The following is a 17,122-nucleotide window of genomic DNA, read 5'->3' as shown; positions in this document are numbered from 1 at the left end:
TTACATTTAACAAGAAACAAAGGTCCCCAGGTCCTTGTAGGGGTAATCCTCTTCAGCACTGGGTCCGGCAGGGGGCGCTGTCAGTAAACGTCAGCACTGGGTCCATCTCTACCAGTACATCTCAGGGTCCCGCAGGGGGCGCTGCCAGTACACCTCGGTACTGGGCCCGGCAGGGGGCGCTGATAGTACACCTGGGTACTGGATCCGGCAGGGGACTCTGACAGTACACCTGGGTACTGGGTCCGGCAGGGGGCGCTGATAGTACACCTCGGTACTGGATCCGGCAGGGGGCTCTGACAGTACACCTGGGTACCGGGTCCGGCAGGGGGCTCTGACAGTACACCTGGGTACTGGGTCCGGCAGGGGGCGCTGATAGTACACCTCGGTACTGGATCCGGCAGGGGGCTCTGACAGTACACCTGGGTACTGGGTCCGGCAGGGGGCGCTGATAGTACACCTGGGTACTGGGTCCGGCAGGGGGCGCTGCCAGTACACCTCGGTACTGGGTCCGGCAGGGGCTCTGCCAGTACACCTGGGTACTGGGTCCGTCAGGGGGCGCTGCCAGTACACCTCGGTACTGGGTCCGGCAGGGGGCTCTGCCAGTACACCTCGGTACTGGGTCCGGCAGGGGGCGCTGCCAGTACACGTCACTGCCCTGCAGAATGCACTGCTGTTCCACACCTGGAACCGCGCATCTCTGCTAGAGCCTCCATTCTTGATCCTTAGTCTGAGTTTTCGAGCGAGCAGAGACCCGCGCCCAGACGTCTCCGCGCTGTTTTCTTAAAAGAATCGTAAAAACACAGACTCATGATTGTTCTCTGCATTTTTTTCCGCAGCCCAGAGAAGATTGTTTGAAGCTATAAAACGCAGGAGACCGGCAGTGAAACCGAAGTCCTGGATGTACAAGGTGGGTGTCGCCTCTGAGGCCACAAAGACGTGTATGTAATGCTAGAGTGAGGCAGAACTACAACTCCCAGAATTCAGAGCACTGGCCTATGGATCCGACCCACTCTGCTCTCATGGATTCTGGGTTCGATAAGCACCCAGATGCTCTCTTCTGGCACGTGTAACATTTGAAATACCATACGAAACAAAAGCCATGGCCCGCTGGAGGGGGCATTCATTGGCACAGCCGAGTGTCTGGGTGTGGGCAGAGCTCGTTTCCCACCTACAGCGTCCATTCAAAGAGCTCTCATGTTGCTCAGACCCATGTATGTGTAGTCATCTATTCCAGGTTTGGCATTGCATTCTGGGAATTGTAGTTCATATTTGATAGCAGGGACTGTGAGTACCAGAAAGCACTGGATGAGCTTCTCACGCTTTGGCCCTGGAAACAGGAGGGCTGTGCACCCATTGGAGGGCACAGGCTGTCATGGAGTCCACGCCCACAAAAACAAGTCTAGGTGTTGTCATGGGAGGTGCTGGGACATTGTGTTCACCTAGTCTTTTAGGCACACCGGCCTCTGGAGGCACGTCCACAGGTGCACTCTGCCTGAAAATGTCCTGTTGATGGAGAAGGTGACAGTTTAACTTTTGGGCCCTAAAATGCATGGCCACGCCTGGACACAAGGAGAGAGTGAGGTGGGTCATATTTCTGCTTACCTTTAATTTGTACATTTTTTTCTCTTAACCAGATGTTTGTGGGGCGTGGCCCAGAGCAGACTGACTGCACCCTGTACCCTGAGGAGTCTCTGTCTACGTCGGTCGCCCGCACCGAAACGGAGTACCCGCTGAAGTGTCTGATCAACGAGCGGGACCTGGTGCTGAATGAAAAGCTGGGGGATGGCTGCTTTGGGGTGGTGCGACGCGGAGACTGGCGGGTGCCCAGCGGCAAAGTGGTGAGTGGCCTGAAGAGCCCTATGGGTGAGGTATAAAAACAGCACCAGCTGCACAATGCATCAACCTCACTTGTGTATATTGTGCAAGCCTGCCTCGCGCCCTGAACAATACCACCCGTCTCCTTCTGAACCACCCAGCCAACCCGGCTCATGAGGCCTCTTTTCATGCATTACTCTGCGTGAAAGGGGCGTTCCATGGGTGTTGCTATGGGTGCTCTGCGTGAAAGGGGCGTTCCATGGGTGTTGCTATGGGTGCTCTGCGTGAAAGGGGCGTTCCATGGGTGTTGCTATGGGTGCTCTGCGTGAAAGGGGCGTTCCATGGGTGTTGCTATGGGTGCTCTGCGTGAAAGGGGCGTTCCATGGGTGTTGCTAAGGGTGCTCTGCGTGAAAGGGGCGTTCCATGGGTGTTGCTATGGGTGCTCTGCGTGAAAGGGGCGTTCCATGGGTGTTGCTATGGGTGCTCTGCATGAAAGGGGCGTTCCATGGGTGTTGCTATGGGTGCTCTGCGTGAAAGGGGCGTTCCATGGGTGTTGCTATGCATGCTCTGCGTGAAAGGGGCGTTCCATGGGTGTTGCTATGGGTGCTCTGCGTGAAAGGGGCGTTCCATGGGTGTTGCTATGGGTGCTCTGCGTGAAAGGGGTGTTCCATTGGTGTTGCTATGGGTGCTCTGCGTGAAAGGGGCGTTCCATGGGTGTTGCTATGGGTGCTCTGCGTGAAAGGGTCGTTCCATGGGTGTTGCTATGGGTGCTCTGCATGAAAGGGGCGTTTCATGGGTGTTGCTATGGGTGCTCTGCGTGAAAGGGGCGTTCCATGGTTGTTGCTATGGGTGTTCCCAGGCAACATCCATGCAACCTGAAGCATTCCCAGATATACAAAGTTTTGTAAACCAGAGAATGCGTCAGAATCTTACTCCTCCCCACGGGAGCATAAGGGAGGGGCAACGAGGAGAAATACCTTCATTCCTCCGTGTTTTTCTTTTTATTCTGCAGCGCACATAGAAAGAGGAAAACACCTCTCATGAATTTTTGTGTGCAGGAAGGTGTCCCTTGCTGCACAGAAACAATCCCCACTACGACGCAGACACGGTTGCATCAGGGTTCCGATGTAGGTGCACGGCAGCCCGTTGTGCGCCAGTGCAGGGGAAAAGGACAGGAATGCACCATATCGTGTAGATGCGGCACATTCCGGCCCTTTTCTTTTAGCGCGCGGCAGAGCAGCAGGAAGGCTTGTGGCGCTGCCGTGCGTCAAAATATTGTAAATGAGGCCCTGGAGTATTTTAAAAGCCTCAATTTACATTGTTTATGCAATTTCAAATTATTTAGGCCATTTTGATTTTATCCCTTTTATTTTACTCTTGTTCCCACTTCAAAATACATGTTATTGTAAAATTTTAAGTTTAGTAACTTTAGAAAATCTGCAACGTTTACATGTTTTAAGCTGTCTTCACTCTACGTGAATCCCGAAGATAGCTGCTGGGTGTGCAGAATCTTGAGATTTATGGAACGAGGCATGCTTTAACCCCTTCGCTGCGGGGGTTATTCCCCTGCTGTGTTGGGGGGGGGGGGCGCACACAGCGCCTGCGTGCACATGACGAGCTGAGCTCGTCACAGGTGCATTGGCTCCCGTGGAACATTCAGCACAGCAGGAGAATTTTCCCTGCACCTGAGCGTTCCACGGCCCATGACGAGCTGAGCTCGTCATGAGCATGGGAGGGGTTAACTCTGGTCACTCCACTGACACCTCGTCTTATCTTGAGCACCTCGCTTTGTTAGCTGGCAGAGATTCACAAATGGATGAAAGCCTTGCGTTTGTCCCCTCTGACACTTGTCTCATCTGACACAACCTTTCCTCTCCCCTCCAGATCAGCGTAGCTGTGAAGTCTCTCCGCACGGACATGACGACGGACACCGAAGCCCTGAATGACTTCCTGCAGGAAGTGAACTCCATGTATGCCCTGGACCACCCCAACCTCATCCGACTCTACGGGGTGGTGCTGACCCAGCCGCTGAAAATGGTGAGTATGTGCCTGGAACCGTCTGGCGGGCTCGAGGCGCTACAAGACTGTTGGTGCTGGAAGGCGAAAAGCCTTTACAACGCAGTCGTTACAATTTGGTACATTTACATCACGTCATTACAATACAACGCAAGTCCTTACAACGACTTGCACTGGATGGCGCTATACACTAAGGAATAGTATGATTCACTATTCCAACACCTTCCCTACTGTTACGTAGGCTGGAATTGGAATAGTAAATCTTACTAGTCCCTAGTCCAGCACCCTCCAGCCCAAGTCGTTGTAACGACTAGTGTTGTAATAACTGCGATGTAACGTACCGCGTTGTAACGACCGCGTTGTAACAACACATATTCGTGCTGGAAAAGTTAGTCAATTCATAACTGTTGGTCTGTTCACCCTAAAATTCCCTCTTTTGCTTTGTAGGTGACCGAGCTGGCCCCAATGGGGGCTCTGCACGACTGCCTGCATGCGCGCTACGGGGCCTTCCCACTGCACCTCCTCTGGCAGTACTCCACACAGGTGGCAGCCGGCATGGCCTACCTGGAGTCCAAGAATTTCATCCACCGGGACCTTGCCACCCGCAACATCCTGCTGGCCTCCGAGGAGCAGGTGAAAATCGGAGACTTCGGCCTCATGAGGGCGCTCTCCAGCCACAACGACCACTACATCATGTCGGCGCATCGGAAGATGCCCTACGCATGGTGAGCAGGCGGGGGCTTAGGGGCAGCGGGGAGTGGGTGGACATGGGGATGTCTCAACAGGGAGAGGTGTATGGAGGGCTTGAGTTTTGGGGTACAGTAAACTGCGTGGGTGCTGGCGTGCCTGGGAGTGAAGGCTGGAAAACAAAGGATGCTTATTTTGTGGAAATACAGGCAGACCCAAGGGGGTTATGCAAATTTGTGGCATCTTTCACCTAATTATAGACTCGCCCTTTAACTCGTCATCTGCTGTATAATCTGCAGATTGTAACAAAATATAACATTTGTTTGTAGCTCAAACGGATGAAAAGTTACTAAATGAGGAAACACCTGTGGCTGCACAGTGGAGGGTTCTTCTCAAATATGGATTGATCGCCTTTCTGTTGCTTATTGCTGTGTTTGGGGGTCAGGCTGGTACTAATGAAGTGCAACTTTTGCCCCGATAGTGTGAACATCTGCAACAATGACAAAATAATAAAGTCATACAATCCCAAAGCGTGCCACATTATGCTGCATAATTTGTCTTTATTTTGCACATCATTTAGTAAGCCCTGCCTCCTATTTTGGTCTTCCCTACTATATAATTCCCTTGATATAGGTTGCAGCAGGTGAGTGGGGGAGGGGTGCGCCTGTAGGTAAAGTTGAGCCTGTGGGTGGGACTGACCAGGAGACACGTCTCCTCCAGTCGCATCCCTGTATGGAGCCTGCAGGGGGGCCATGATCTGGGGTTCAAAGCGGGCTGGGGTGGAGGATGAGGCGACAGTGACGCAGGGGTGACGTCTGGAGGTTCAGTAACAGGTATGCCTTGTCCTCCACAGGTGTGCTCCTGAGAGCCTGAAGATCGGGACCTTCTCGCACTCCTCGGACGTCTGGATGTTCGGGGTGACCCTCTGGGAGATGTTCTCCTACGGCCAGGAGCCCTGGCTGGGCCTGAGCGGGAGGCAGGTAAGGACCGGGGCAAACCAACCCCTGCTGCGGGGGGGAAGGGCAGCAGAGGCCTAACGAGGCGCAGGGATCCCTGGTGCTAGATGGGGGGTTTGGACCCCCAACACCTCCCAGGAGTGGGTAGGAAAGGCAGACATAGTTGGGGTGCAGTAGACTCCTAAAAGCCCCTGGTGGACTTGGTGCCACTAAACCTGTTGCCACCGTGCAAAAACAATAGTTGGACAGAATGCAGAACAATGTCATACATTCACCCCAGTACAGAGATCTGGGCCTAAAACCATCGTTTTTTTGCTCACCACACCACCCCAGTTCAGACATGGCCATATGCAAATCAGCCTTGACCCTGTGCCATCATGTCAGCTACCCCTCTAAAGGGTCAGACTGAGCCTGCTTGAAGCTTCATGGCAAGACTGGATGGTGGGTAGAGAGGCAGGAGAGCCGCCTCGCCATCTTTCGTCTACTTAGACTTATATTTTAATGGTTTTGGACCTGGTAAGACTAGAAACGGCAGCTCCAGTGCCCCCCTGGGAGCAGTCAGAATGCTTCTCATATGCTGGCTGGGCTGCAGTGTACAGTACCAGACAAAGCAATCTATGGCAGTGAAGCAATCTGACATCGTTGAAACAGCGCCACCAAGTGTTTTTTTGTAGTAAGGCAGGCTGAGTGCTTGGAAGGTGAAAGAAAGACTGTGGTTTCACAGTGCCATCTGGTGGAGTGTCAGGGTAAGGCTTCGTCTGAGACTTACATTCTGCAGGATATCTGAGTGTTTATTATAATTAAGGCTCCCTGTTTTCCCTTTTTACTGATTTTTTACAGATAAATACAGACAGAAAACATTTCCTTTCTTGCCTCTATTTATTTTTAAATGTAGATAAAAACGGAAATTGGGTGGCTTTTTGAGTAATTTTAAATACTGTGTCTCATCCCTGCCAGGCCAATATCTGTGTGGATTGATAGGTAAGCGGGTTAAAAAAGAAAGGAATTTTAGTAAAGAGGCTTTAACTGCAGTAGATGGGCACAAGGTTGATACTGAAATCTGCACATTTTCATATAAGTGCATTGATTTATCTTTTGCGGGTGTTCACAGCATTGAAACCTGTCAGGCAGTCAACCATGAGTGCATATTTTTCAGTTAAATAAATGTGGATACATACAGATAAAATTAGCAAAAAAAAAATATGGATAAATACAGACGGAAATATTAAAAAAATAAATGCAATAAAACCGGGAGCCTTAATTATAATTCATTGGTGTAGCAGAGAGAGTGCTGCTTGTCACAGTCGATCACATCGGTGCGCTAGCGCTTGGGTTTGTAGCTGTTCTCATCAGAGTGTCCCCTGATGCTGCTTTCGCTCATGGTACTTGTGTTTACCTTCAGATACTGATGAAGACGGACCGCAACGGAGATCGGTTGGAGCGCACGGAGGACTGCCCCAGGGCTATGTATAACATCATGCACAAGTGCTGGGCTCACCGGCCCGAAAACAGACCCTCCTTCGGGTCCCTGATATCACTGCTCTCGGAGGTGAGGCTCAATGCGAGGCAAGCTTCTACTATCTGCACTCCTATACAATGCCATAGGGAGACTTCACAGCCTGCGCTCCTGCACTGTTTACTACTGACTCTTCCAGTGCCAGCGCTCCTGCACTGTTCACTACTGCTTCTCCCAGAGCAAGCGCTCCTGCACTGTTCACTACTGACCCTCCTAGAGCCAGCGCCTCTGCACTACTCACTACTGACCCTCTTAGAGCCTGCGCTACTCACTACTGACCCTCCCAGAGCCTGCGCTCCTGCACTGTTCACTACTGAGCCTCTTAGAGCCTGCGCTACTCACTACTGACCCTCACAGAGCTTGCGCTCCTGCACTGTTCACTACTGAGCCTCTTAGAGCCTGCGCTACTCACTACTGACCCTCCCAGAGCCTGCACTCCTGCACTATTCACTACTGACCCTCCTAGAGCCAGAACCTCTGAACTACTCACTATTGACCCTCCTAGAGCCTGCGCTCCTGCACTATTCACTACTGAGCCTCTTAGAGCCTGCACTACTCACTATTGACCCTCCTAGAGCCTGCGCTCCTGCACTATTCATTACTGACCGTACTAAAGTTAGCAATTCTGCACTACTCACTACTGACCCTCTTAGAGCCAGCGCTCCTGCACTACTCACTTCTGACCCACCTAGAGCCAGTGCCTCTGCACTACTCACTACTTGCCCCCCCGAGCCTGCGCTACTCACATCTGACCCTCCCAGAATCAGCGCTCCTTCACTACTCACTACTGACCCCCTCCGAGCCTGCGCTCCTGCACTACTCACATCTGACCCTCCCAGAGTCAGCGCTCCTTCACTACTCACATCTGACCCTCCCAGAGTCAGTGCTCCTTCACTATTCACTACTGACCCTCCCAGAGTCAGCGCTCCTTCACTATTCACTTCTGACCCTCCCAGAGTCAGCGCTCCTTCTCTATTCACTACTGACCCTCCCAGGGATGGCGCTTCTGCATTATTCACCACTCACCCTCCCATTGTCGGTGCTCCTACACTATGCAATACCAATTCTCGCATGGCCAGCACTTCACCACAGCAGTACCACAGCCTGTTTATGGAGCTGCCACAGCTCGTGTGTGTGTGCACCACTGGGTGCAGAGATTGTACAGCCAGCTGCCCGCACCCTTTACCATCATCAGCACTCCTGCACCATCTCTACGGACTTTCTGTACTCTCTGTAGCCTTGGACACATCTAATACCCGTCTCCGCCCTTCTTTACCCGCAGGCCCGGCCTCAGGAGGTGAGATCCACTCAGGAGCTGAATGCACTGGGCTGGCTGCAGCTGGACGTGGGCGACCCCATCACGGTGATTGAAAGCAGGTGGGTGAGCAGCTGACACGGGACATAGTTTCAGGGCCCACCTGGGGAATAGTATGAGGAAAGGTTCTCCTTGCACCCCGATGCCGCGTGCCATGCGCTGAATGGGTGGTTAATACTACTAAACCCTACACAGATGGCATTAAATCTGTGCAATGAAATGAACATTCTTGGGCGAAGTGGTGCCCATAGGCCTATTAATAGGTCTCGCTGCCACAAGCCGCAGATGAAGGCCACTGAGGGCTACTGATTGCCTGTTATTTACGGTACCCTCTGAGGCAGGCCTCTCCTGGACCCAGGTGGGCCCGGAGAGCACCCACCCTCTGCAGATGTGGACTACAACCGTCCAAGGGCGCTTCTCACATAGCGCCTTAGGTCAGACATTTAACTTTTTGCCATTGTAGGTGATGCAGTCAGATTAACCTCTCAATTGTTTCTTTTTCTGGGGTCTTCAGCCTGGAGTCTCAAACCTGGCGAGGACAGAACAAAAAGACCCTGAAGGTGGGCCCGTTCCCGACATCTGTGTTGAGCGCCGAAGATGTCCCACTGGGAGCCCGGATCAGCTCACCTGTCCGCAGCACTCTGATGCACCTGAGCCATGGCGACTCGGATCCGGAGCGCAGCTGGGGCACCCCGGACTTGAGAAATGAGTAAGTCACACCGGCTGCTGTCCCTGTGTGTAGCTGGGACTGAAAGGCTGACTGGGGTGTTGGATACTTTGGGACAGGTGAACCCTACAAACAAACCAGAGTACTCAGCCATCTTGTAGGAGGTGAAAAAGGTCCTTGAAGACCAGCTCAAGCGGGCAGGTGTCTTCTATTGGTGTCCATAGGTCCAATGCATCATTTGCTATCCCCAAAGCTGTACAGATTAAATAACCTCTGGGTTGTTGGCGTCTCAGGAGCAAGTTTGAGTTTTGGAGGAGTAGGTGAAGAGTGGCAGGAAGGGGCCAGAAACCAATGTATAGGAAGGGCCACTAAAGTTGTGGTTGAGGGAACCATTGAGAATTGCTGAGGAGGATCCGGTATTGGAAATGGCAAGCACATGGTGACGTAGGGTGCAGACTCCAACATCTGTAGTTCGTGGGTAGAGGGTCCTAGAAGTTTGGGAGTAAGAGATTAAGGGTTCGAGGTATGCCAGGGTGGGCTGAGGGGCCAGGAGACTACTCTCTGGGCGGAGGAACCCTGAGGCTTGAGTTGTGGAGGGCCAGAAGCATGTGCTCGTTGTGCAGCGCAGTATGGCATTTTGTTCCAGTTTTGCATTTGCTCCTGTTTGTTGAGTTCATTCCATTTTTTTTCGGTCTGCTAATTCATACTGTTTCTCTTTCCAACTCCTTTCCCTCATTTTCTGTCTCTCCTTGATGCTCACCTTTATCGACCTGCTATAGAAGAAAAGCGCGTGCCCGTGAAGCGAATCGCAACAGAGCTGCAGGAAACCAGCTGCTGCGTATGGAAAGTAAGTATATGATGCTGAGGTTAGGGATGTCTGAAGAAAGCTGCATGATTAGGGTTACAAAAATTCTGAGTTGGCTGTCTGCGTTTATCACCATCACATTGAAGGTGTAGTGACATGGTTTCATGCTCACTTCATGGGTATCCGTGCACCAGGGTGATGCACCAAAATCAGTTGCTTCACGTGTAATGCTATAGATCCTTTGGCTGCTGCCCTGTGTGAGGTCTGGTTTCTAATTCTCCCATTTTATGCCACTTTAGGACTTTCGAAGAGCTTGGAGTCTATTTCTGAATTGGGTGTCATGGAGTCACCCCGCCGCCCGCAGGTGCGTGGTCAGGACCTAGAGAGCAGCGGTGTTCTTTCCTCCCGTCGAATGAGCGACCTGCCACCGGGGAACATCCTGGACAACATAAGGGAACGGACGAAGATACATGCACCCAACGCCTACGACGCGTCTAACTTCGTGAAACCGAAGCCGGTCCCGGGCCCCAGGGATCGCAACTCCGTACCAAGCACCGCTCCAGGACCATGGCTGGTCCCTCAGCAGCTGCCTAAAGTGGACTACCCTCCACTCCAGCGGCTGAACCCAGAGGACCGAGGACATGTCGGCGACGCGGGGCGCGTGAAGCGGATATCCGCCTCCACTCCCCAGCTGGGGCCTCCCGATGGTAGGAAGGAGCCGGGCCAGCTTAGGCCTCTCTCAGGACTTGTGGGCTCTACCGCAGACTTAATAAAGCCAGCATCGGGTGCACAGCGGATCGATGCAGCGATGATGCAGCGGAAGGTGAAGGAGGTACGGCCGCCATTTTGTTTTTTGATTGGACTGTTTTCTCTGCCACTGCTTTTTGGGGTTCAAAGCATTACTTATTTTGAGCCGGGTGGTTGCCGGGGGGGCACCACCAGAAAGTGCTTAATTAGTTTAAAAAAAAAAAGTTCTGGTGCCTGAAGCTGTCCTCGGAACTCCGGGAGGTACAATTAAATGTTGGAATTTCAAATATCAAGGCCAGTAGTTTTCAGTCCATGTCAGTCTCTTTAATCCACTGCCAGTCACTCCCTGCCCCTTCATCTCACTCTTGGAGGTTCCTGCTTTCTCCCTTTGTGACGGTTTCCCCATCTTTCTCTTTCTCCGTTTTTTTGATGAGTGGGTTTTTACCGCTGTTTCTCTTGGCGCGAAAAATTAAGTGCCGGTCCCCCAAAGTATATGCCCGTGCTTCCCGCCGGCTCAAATTAAGCACAACCGCCAGCAATCACATTTTCGGGCCGGGAAACTTTATATTTGGCCAGGGTATGGGAGTCCAGATTATAAAAGATTGTAAAGGGAAAAAGCTAATGATCTGGGTCTCTTATGAAAGCCTTGCACCATCTAGTGGCAGATTCAGATATTGCAACTTAGTATGTAAAAGAGGTAGAGTTGACACACGCCTTAACAATTAAACATTCATATAAATCTCCATATAATGTAACCGAAATGACGTCAGAAACAACTAAAGTACGCTTCGATCAAAATACCTGCAGGGTCCTAGGAATGAACGCCCACGTTGGGGCTGGAAGTTTGAACTCAGTACTGCTTTTTTCCTGCAAATGAGTTACCAGTTTAAAGGTTGTCTGAGCTGGTCTGGCCCTCCAAGGAGCCATAAGTTATTTCATAATATGATGGCATATTTTGACAGGTTTCCTTATTTCTTTTAGTATATTGTTTCGGTTTCACAAACAGTGGTATTAACCATCCTATATGCAGACACATGCTGGTTATGCTAAGGCAAAATTAGGGGAGTTACAGGCCAGCTTGGTGGGTTGGGGCAGGATCCGTCAAAAAGCTGCCCAGATATTGAGGTAGTCTAGTTCACCCTCGTGCAAACCTTTGCACGTGTGCAGGTCTCGTCTTTGCTTCTTCCAAGTTTTATTATTTTCTTGACAATACAAGTTCCATCTAGATTTTGCATGAGTTGCTTCTCCCTCCCTGTGAGACCTCTTTAGGTTTCCATGCTAATCAATCTGCGACCTAGTGGGCACACCGTTGTTTGCATTACATTATATATTTTTTTGCTGTGTGCTGATTATGAGTCGTAGAGAAGGGCAGCGGCGAACCACGCTGCTGATTAAATATGCGGTCCTGCAGTGCTTAATTTGAGCCAGTGGTTTCTGGCACTCTGCACCAGCACTTAATTCTCAGCACCGGCACTTGTGACAGTCTGCCACCAGGTGGTGCTGTTAGGCTAACTTAGAGATGACCACAACAACTTTTAATTAATAATTAATATACATTAAAAATGACTAATAAATGCCGCCCAAATCTTTCTTATATTTATTGGGGTTCTGGAATAGTCCCAATTGTCACACTTGTAGGAGTGTGATGGGTAGTAGTTGTGTTGTTACTATCATTGGCAGCGCTGGCAGGGGCAAGGTGTGGTGCAAAGTGTAGTGGCCCACTGATGATAACCCTATCACTTATATATTTTTTTTATACAAATTAAGCACTACTGTCCTGCATGCACTAACATCTTTCTTTCTTTCTGCTCTGGTTTCAGGTGGAGGAGCGCGTTCATGGAGTCACCACCGACGAGTGCCGGGAAGCTCTGCGCATGCATGGCTGGGACTTGATGAAATCGATCCACTACCTGAAGGTAAGGCCCCGTGCATCCCGGCGGTCTGTGAAATGGACTGACAAGTTACTGAACCTCACCCGCGTCCGAGGGCAGACGTCACGAAGCCGAGACTGAAAGAAAGGCAGGATCCCGGGGGTGGGCCCCCTTGACTTAAAGAAGCAGCCTCCTGGTCTTGTCAATGTCCTCAAGAGAGGCTAGTGCGGTGAGGTTGGCCACTGACCTCTCAAGCAAGGCCACCAGGCAGGGTTTCTTCTGCACGCGCACTCTTCACAGCCACATCTGCTTGGCTTGGATTGTGGTGGCTGCTTGCAACAGCAAGAAGGCTACTTGTTCCCTCAATGTGGCCAACTTGAATGTTAATCTGTGGTGGCCAGTGTTCGATGCAGAGTGTTTGCCACATATGTGAGACTTGACGGTACTGGCCGATGAACACAAGTCCAGGGTTCTGAGCCTCGACAGCGGCTGATACTGAAGGGTGAGTCTGTATCCTGTGCATAGACATCTGCACGTTGAGGTCTCTAGGCATGCACTCCATCACTTCCGAGGTATGGTCACTCCATAGGTGAAGATTATAAAAGAAGATGATTGTGGAACGCGTCACATGCTGATGAAATTCCTTCGACCATGGATCGGCCAGAAATTTGATCACAAGAAGTTCTTGAGGCCAACTCCAGAAAGTGTGCGGCTGACGACTGAAGCGAATTGGTGAGAAGAACACATGGGCTTTGCTGACACCACCTGCAGGACTTTGCAGACCGGTCAAAAGAAACTTTATGCAACTCTCCAGGTAGGCTTTGTGGAGAGCACCGAAGAGTATTTGTGGCGGCCACCAAAGGGTCTGCTGACACCAGCACTCCCCGAGCACCAGCTGCCACCAGACCCTGCACACTCGGAGGACCTCACATGCAAGTCTTCTTTGAGCCCCAGAGCAACAATGGTACTGAAAGATGGGACTTTGTTGATGTACCTGGGCCTTTCTCCGCCCCACCCGTACAAACACAAATTAACGAATATAAGACCGCAAGACCCCCTGGGACATTAAGGCTCGGATCAGAAGAGTCTGGAACTGAGGGAGTGTCCTGAACATTTCTGGAGGAGCGAGGGCATTCAGTCGCTCCAGGACTTGTTTGACGTCTGCTTTCATCTCTGTCGATGTGAACTCTTTAATTCCATGTATACTGTACTTGTATTGTACTTATATTTATTGTCAGTTTATTTATGGTCTATTTATTACCCGCATACATCATGAAAGATGCTGTGAAAATGTCATTTGTCAGATAAGATGCAGCTTCTTGGTGGGTGTGGAGACGTGTAGCCACATAATGAACTGTTGCAGGGTAAAATTGACACTGGGAGCAACCAATGGCAGAGCTGCTTTGGCCCCACCTGATTTGCTCTGTGGGCGGAGCATTTCTCCTATTGGTGCAAATACAAATAAGGCATAAATCGTAACTATTTATAAAGTTTTTTTTAAAAAACCAATAGACCTATAGCATTTTTGTGTTTTTACAGGATACTTTATACTTGAGGATATAGAGTGATGCTTTAGAATGTTATGTTAGCATTGTGGTGGTGAAGTAACATTATGTCAACTTATGCACCGGACTTGGCACGATTTGTGATTAGTATCGGTTCATTATTTTGCCATTTTTACAAATGTTATCACTGTCTGGGCAAAGGTTTCAACTCACTAGTCCCAGTTTTACACCCAAATTCAACAATAATAAGCCATTTAAAGGTTACCCGTCAATCTTTGTAAAAGGCACTCCACTGCGCCGCAATACAAGTTGTTGCTTTTTTAATGACTTTTAATGCTTTTCAGCTAGAAAATTATTTTTGCAAATTTTGTTACACACACGCATGCACACGTTCGTGATCAGGGCCTGCCCGCCAGTGGCTACGTTGTGAATTCACGTGATCTATGAATAAAATGAAATCTATTTATTCATCCACTATCTGTGTGTCTTTTTGGAGGGTTTTCTTTGCGACTGCTGGCTTTTCCATCCTACTCACTGTGCACGACTACTTGTGAACAAGAAAGCGGGAATGTTGAAAGTGATTGACCTGACATCAAGTCCTCGCTGGGGTGAGATGGTGAACGTTAGAGGGGGGCTCCAGGGCCCATGTGAGAGTGGTCTCTGGGTGGTGGGTGAGCATTATGAATGAATGTTTTGATGTTCACTCAGTTTAGGGATAGTTATGTCTACTTTTGCAAATACTAATACGGTGAACCGCTGCAGGAAATTGCCATGGTGATCTGTGCCTGCTCAGGGAGTGGTGTGATCGTGAAATGTGCTGGCTGTGATGGCTGTGGAACCAGTTCTTTTCACTTGACTGAATGTTGAAACTCATGGAAATCATGCTTCAAAGTCCTTTCCTCCCTAAAATTGGGAATGCTGGGAAACCAGATAAAATCCGTATTAAATGCAAAAAGACATTTGCATTCAACCAGTCATCCATTAAAACATGTCAGTCTAGAAGATTGTTTTTCTCCTGGGGGTCAGGGGGAATGTCCTGGTTTTCAGTTCCAGAATGTCTCTAAATCCCTGTTTTTGTTTTCCCTATCAGGTGGAGCAGCTCTACAACCTCAGCCGCCACTCGCGGGACGAGTGCCGACGCATCCTGGAGAAGTGCCATTGGAAGTTGGAAATGGCGTGCCGCTATGTCCTCCAGCGGCAGGTTCCCATGTGAGCGAAGCTTTGGTAGCCAGCATTCTTAACAGTGGGATCATGTGATCCGTCACATAAAGCTTATTGGTTTAAGGACTGACTAATCAGCCACTCAGAAGGTGCACTTCAGCTGAAGCCTTGAAGTGAAAAAGGGGAGGAGTTGACACCATTTGCAAGAGCCTATAGGAAGAGGCAGAGTTTCTTGGTGGCAAGGGATGGAGTTGGACACTTTCAAGGTGATGAGTTTGCAGAGTCGGCGTGCAAAGGTAGAACTGTGATGCATGCAGCATAACCAATCTGCACTCACCAACGGGTGATGGACGTTTGCGGCAGTCAAGAGAGCTTGAAAGACGTTATTGATGCGATGCCGCCATGATGGAACACTTACGCACAAATCTGCGGGTTTTACTGCACCATCCTTCTGCTTTCGTTGACTCTCTTTGAAAGAGCTGGTGCAGCACCGATGAAGGCAGTGTTAGGACACAAACGTTAGTGCAGACCTCGGTGCATCATAATAGTCTCCTGGGCATAAACTCGAAATCTTATCAGGAGAAAATTGATTGCAATAAGGGTTCACTAAAGTGTTTCCATTTACTTGGCATGGATTGGAGACCAGTTCCAGTCATGTCATAAGAGACACAATACCATGTAGAGTGTTCTTGGAGAAGGGAGCTTGACTCAGTTGATAAACAAATGATCCTCTTGAAACAGAAACTAGGGGATCCGGAAGCAGCGCCAAAGTGGTCAGATGGACAAGACCATGGCCAGGGTGCTCGGGACAAGCTGAAAAAGACTGAGCACCCAGGACTGCTATCAGTCTGTGAATGTGCGTACACGTCTAGGATTTTGTAAACAGTTATCAGAAGCACAACATTGATATGTAGCTAGGGGGGACGTTTGGAGAGATCCCAGAAGACTGGGGTCACCACACTGCAGCATCCATCTGGGTTATAGAAGATGGCTGCTAGGAACAGCCAGCTGGTTCGACCTGCTACCCTTGGGGTGCATTGATTTGTAGGTGGTGGGGGCTCTATATACCTAGCTCAGTGGGTGAAGAGACAGTCTACAGCTAATGGAAGCCTGCTGCCGGTCACCGCAAGGCTGGGTTTGCACACATTCATTGGGGCTATGGAAGGTGGGCCCTAGGAACAAGCAGCAGCTGCTTGCAGCTGCTGAATCCCCACCCATTCGTAGGTGGTTGGGTCTTGTACACATGTAGGTGGGTGAAGGGTTCGTCTCAGTCTTGCGGAGATCCTGCGGCGAGTTAGCAGGGGATTGGTACGCAGCTTCGAAGCAGGGGCCCAGGAAACAAACCCCAGGTGTAAGAGCCCCACAGAAGCCCTAGGTAACAACGTTGACCTACCTGTTGTAGGGCAACCACGGCAGCATGCCCACTGCAAAGAACTGGGCCGAAGAGATGGCGCTACAGGGAACAATATTACATGCATCTCAGGGTCCATAGCATCAAAAGGGTAATAACAAAATTATTGTATTCAGTGTTACATTAAACATGCTTCGGGTTTCTCTAATTGGCGCGTGGCCAGAGACACTCGTTTCCTCAGGACAGCTTCCTCGATTTTATTTTTTTATCAAATGTGTACAGGTATTTTTGTTTTTATGTATGAGGAATCCTGGGTCAGAGTATGGTTGCAGATGTCTTGGTGACTTTACATGCATCTTTTATCTGTACGAAGAAATAATGTATATAAAGGACTCAAAAATGTTCTGATTGGCTGGTTTCAATCTGTGTGTGTGTCTCTCTCTATGGCTTGTTATGAATGATGTGGTAAAGGGGGCAGATCACACATAGCTGACCATACAAGAACCACTGCAAAGAACAAGCAAGAAGAACAAACACCCATTGTTAAAGCCAACAACATTATTTGAACATATTTATTTTGCAGTGGTCATTAAAAGGGATAAAAAGTTAAATAGCCATGGTATAAAGGTGCCATTCATAAAATTAAGTAGAAAATGAACTTTTGCAAAGATAAATACATAAATAAAATGGGAAATAAAAGCAGAGCTTGG

At 49.9% G+C, this 17,122-nt stretch overlaps 1 protein-coding gene across 1 annotated transcript in view; it reads left to right on the top strand.

The window, feature by feature from the left end:
* TNK1 (tyrosine kinase non receptor 1) overlaps positions 1–16,815 on the top strand; it is a 33,352-nt gene extending 16,537 nt beyond the window's left edge. The window contains exons 3-14 of the mRNA XM_086946178.1: positions 837–907; positions 1,635–1,838; positions 3,700–3,852; positions 4,279–4,556; positions 5,372–5,498; positions 6,877–7,023; positions 8,273–8,367; positions 8,820–9,014; positions 9,752–9,819; positions 10,077–10,609; positions 12,345–12,440; positions 14,991–16,815. Coding sequence (XP_086802304.1) covers positions 837–907; positions 1,635–1,838; positions 3,700–3,852; positions 4,279–4,556; positions 5,372–5,498; positions 6,877–7,023; positions 8,273–8,367; positions 8,820–9,014; positions 9,752–9,819; positions 10,077–10,609; positions 12,345–12,440; positions 14,991–15,113 — 2,090 coding nt within the window. The 3' untranslated portion in view covers positions 15,114–16,815. The remainder of the gene's footprint in view (positions 1–836; positions 908–1,634; positions 1,839–3,699; positions 3,853–4,278; positions 4,557–5,371; positions 5,499–6,876; positions 7,024–8,272; positions 8,368–8,819; positions 9,015–9,751; positions 9,820–10,076; positions 10,610–12,344; positions 12,441–14,990) is intronic.
* The last annotated feature ends 307 nt before the right edge of the window (positions 16,816–17,122 follow it).

The sequence above is a fragment of the Lissotriton vulgaris genome, chromosome 12 (assembly GCF_964263255.1).
Source record: "Lissotriton vulgaris chromosome 12, aLisVul1.2, whole genome shotgun sequence".
Classification (NCBI taxonomy): Eukaryota; Metazoa; Chordata; class Amphibia; order Caudata; family Salamandridae; genus Lissotriton; species Lissotriton vulgaris.
This window is presented reverse-complemented; position numbering and strand designations above follow the sequence as displayed.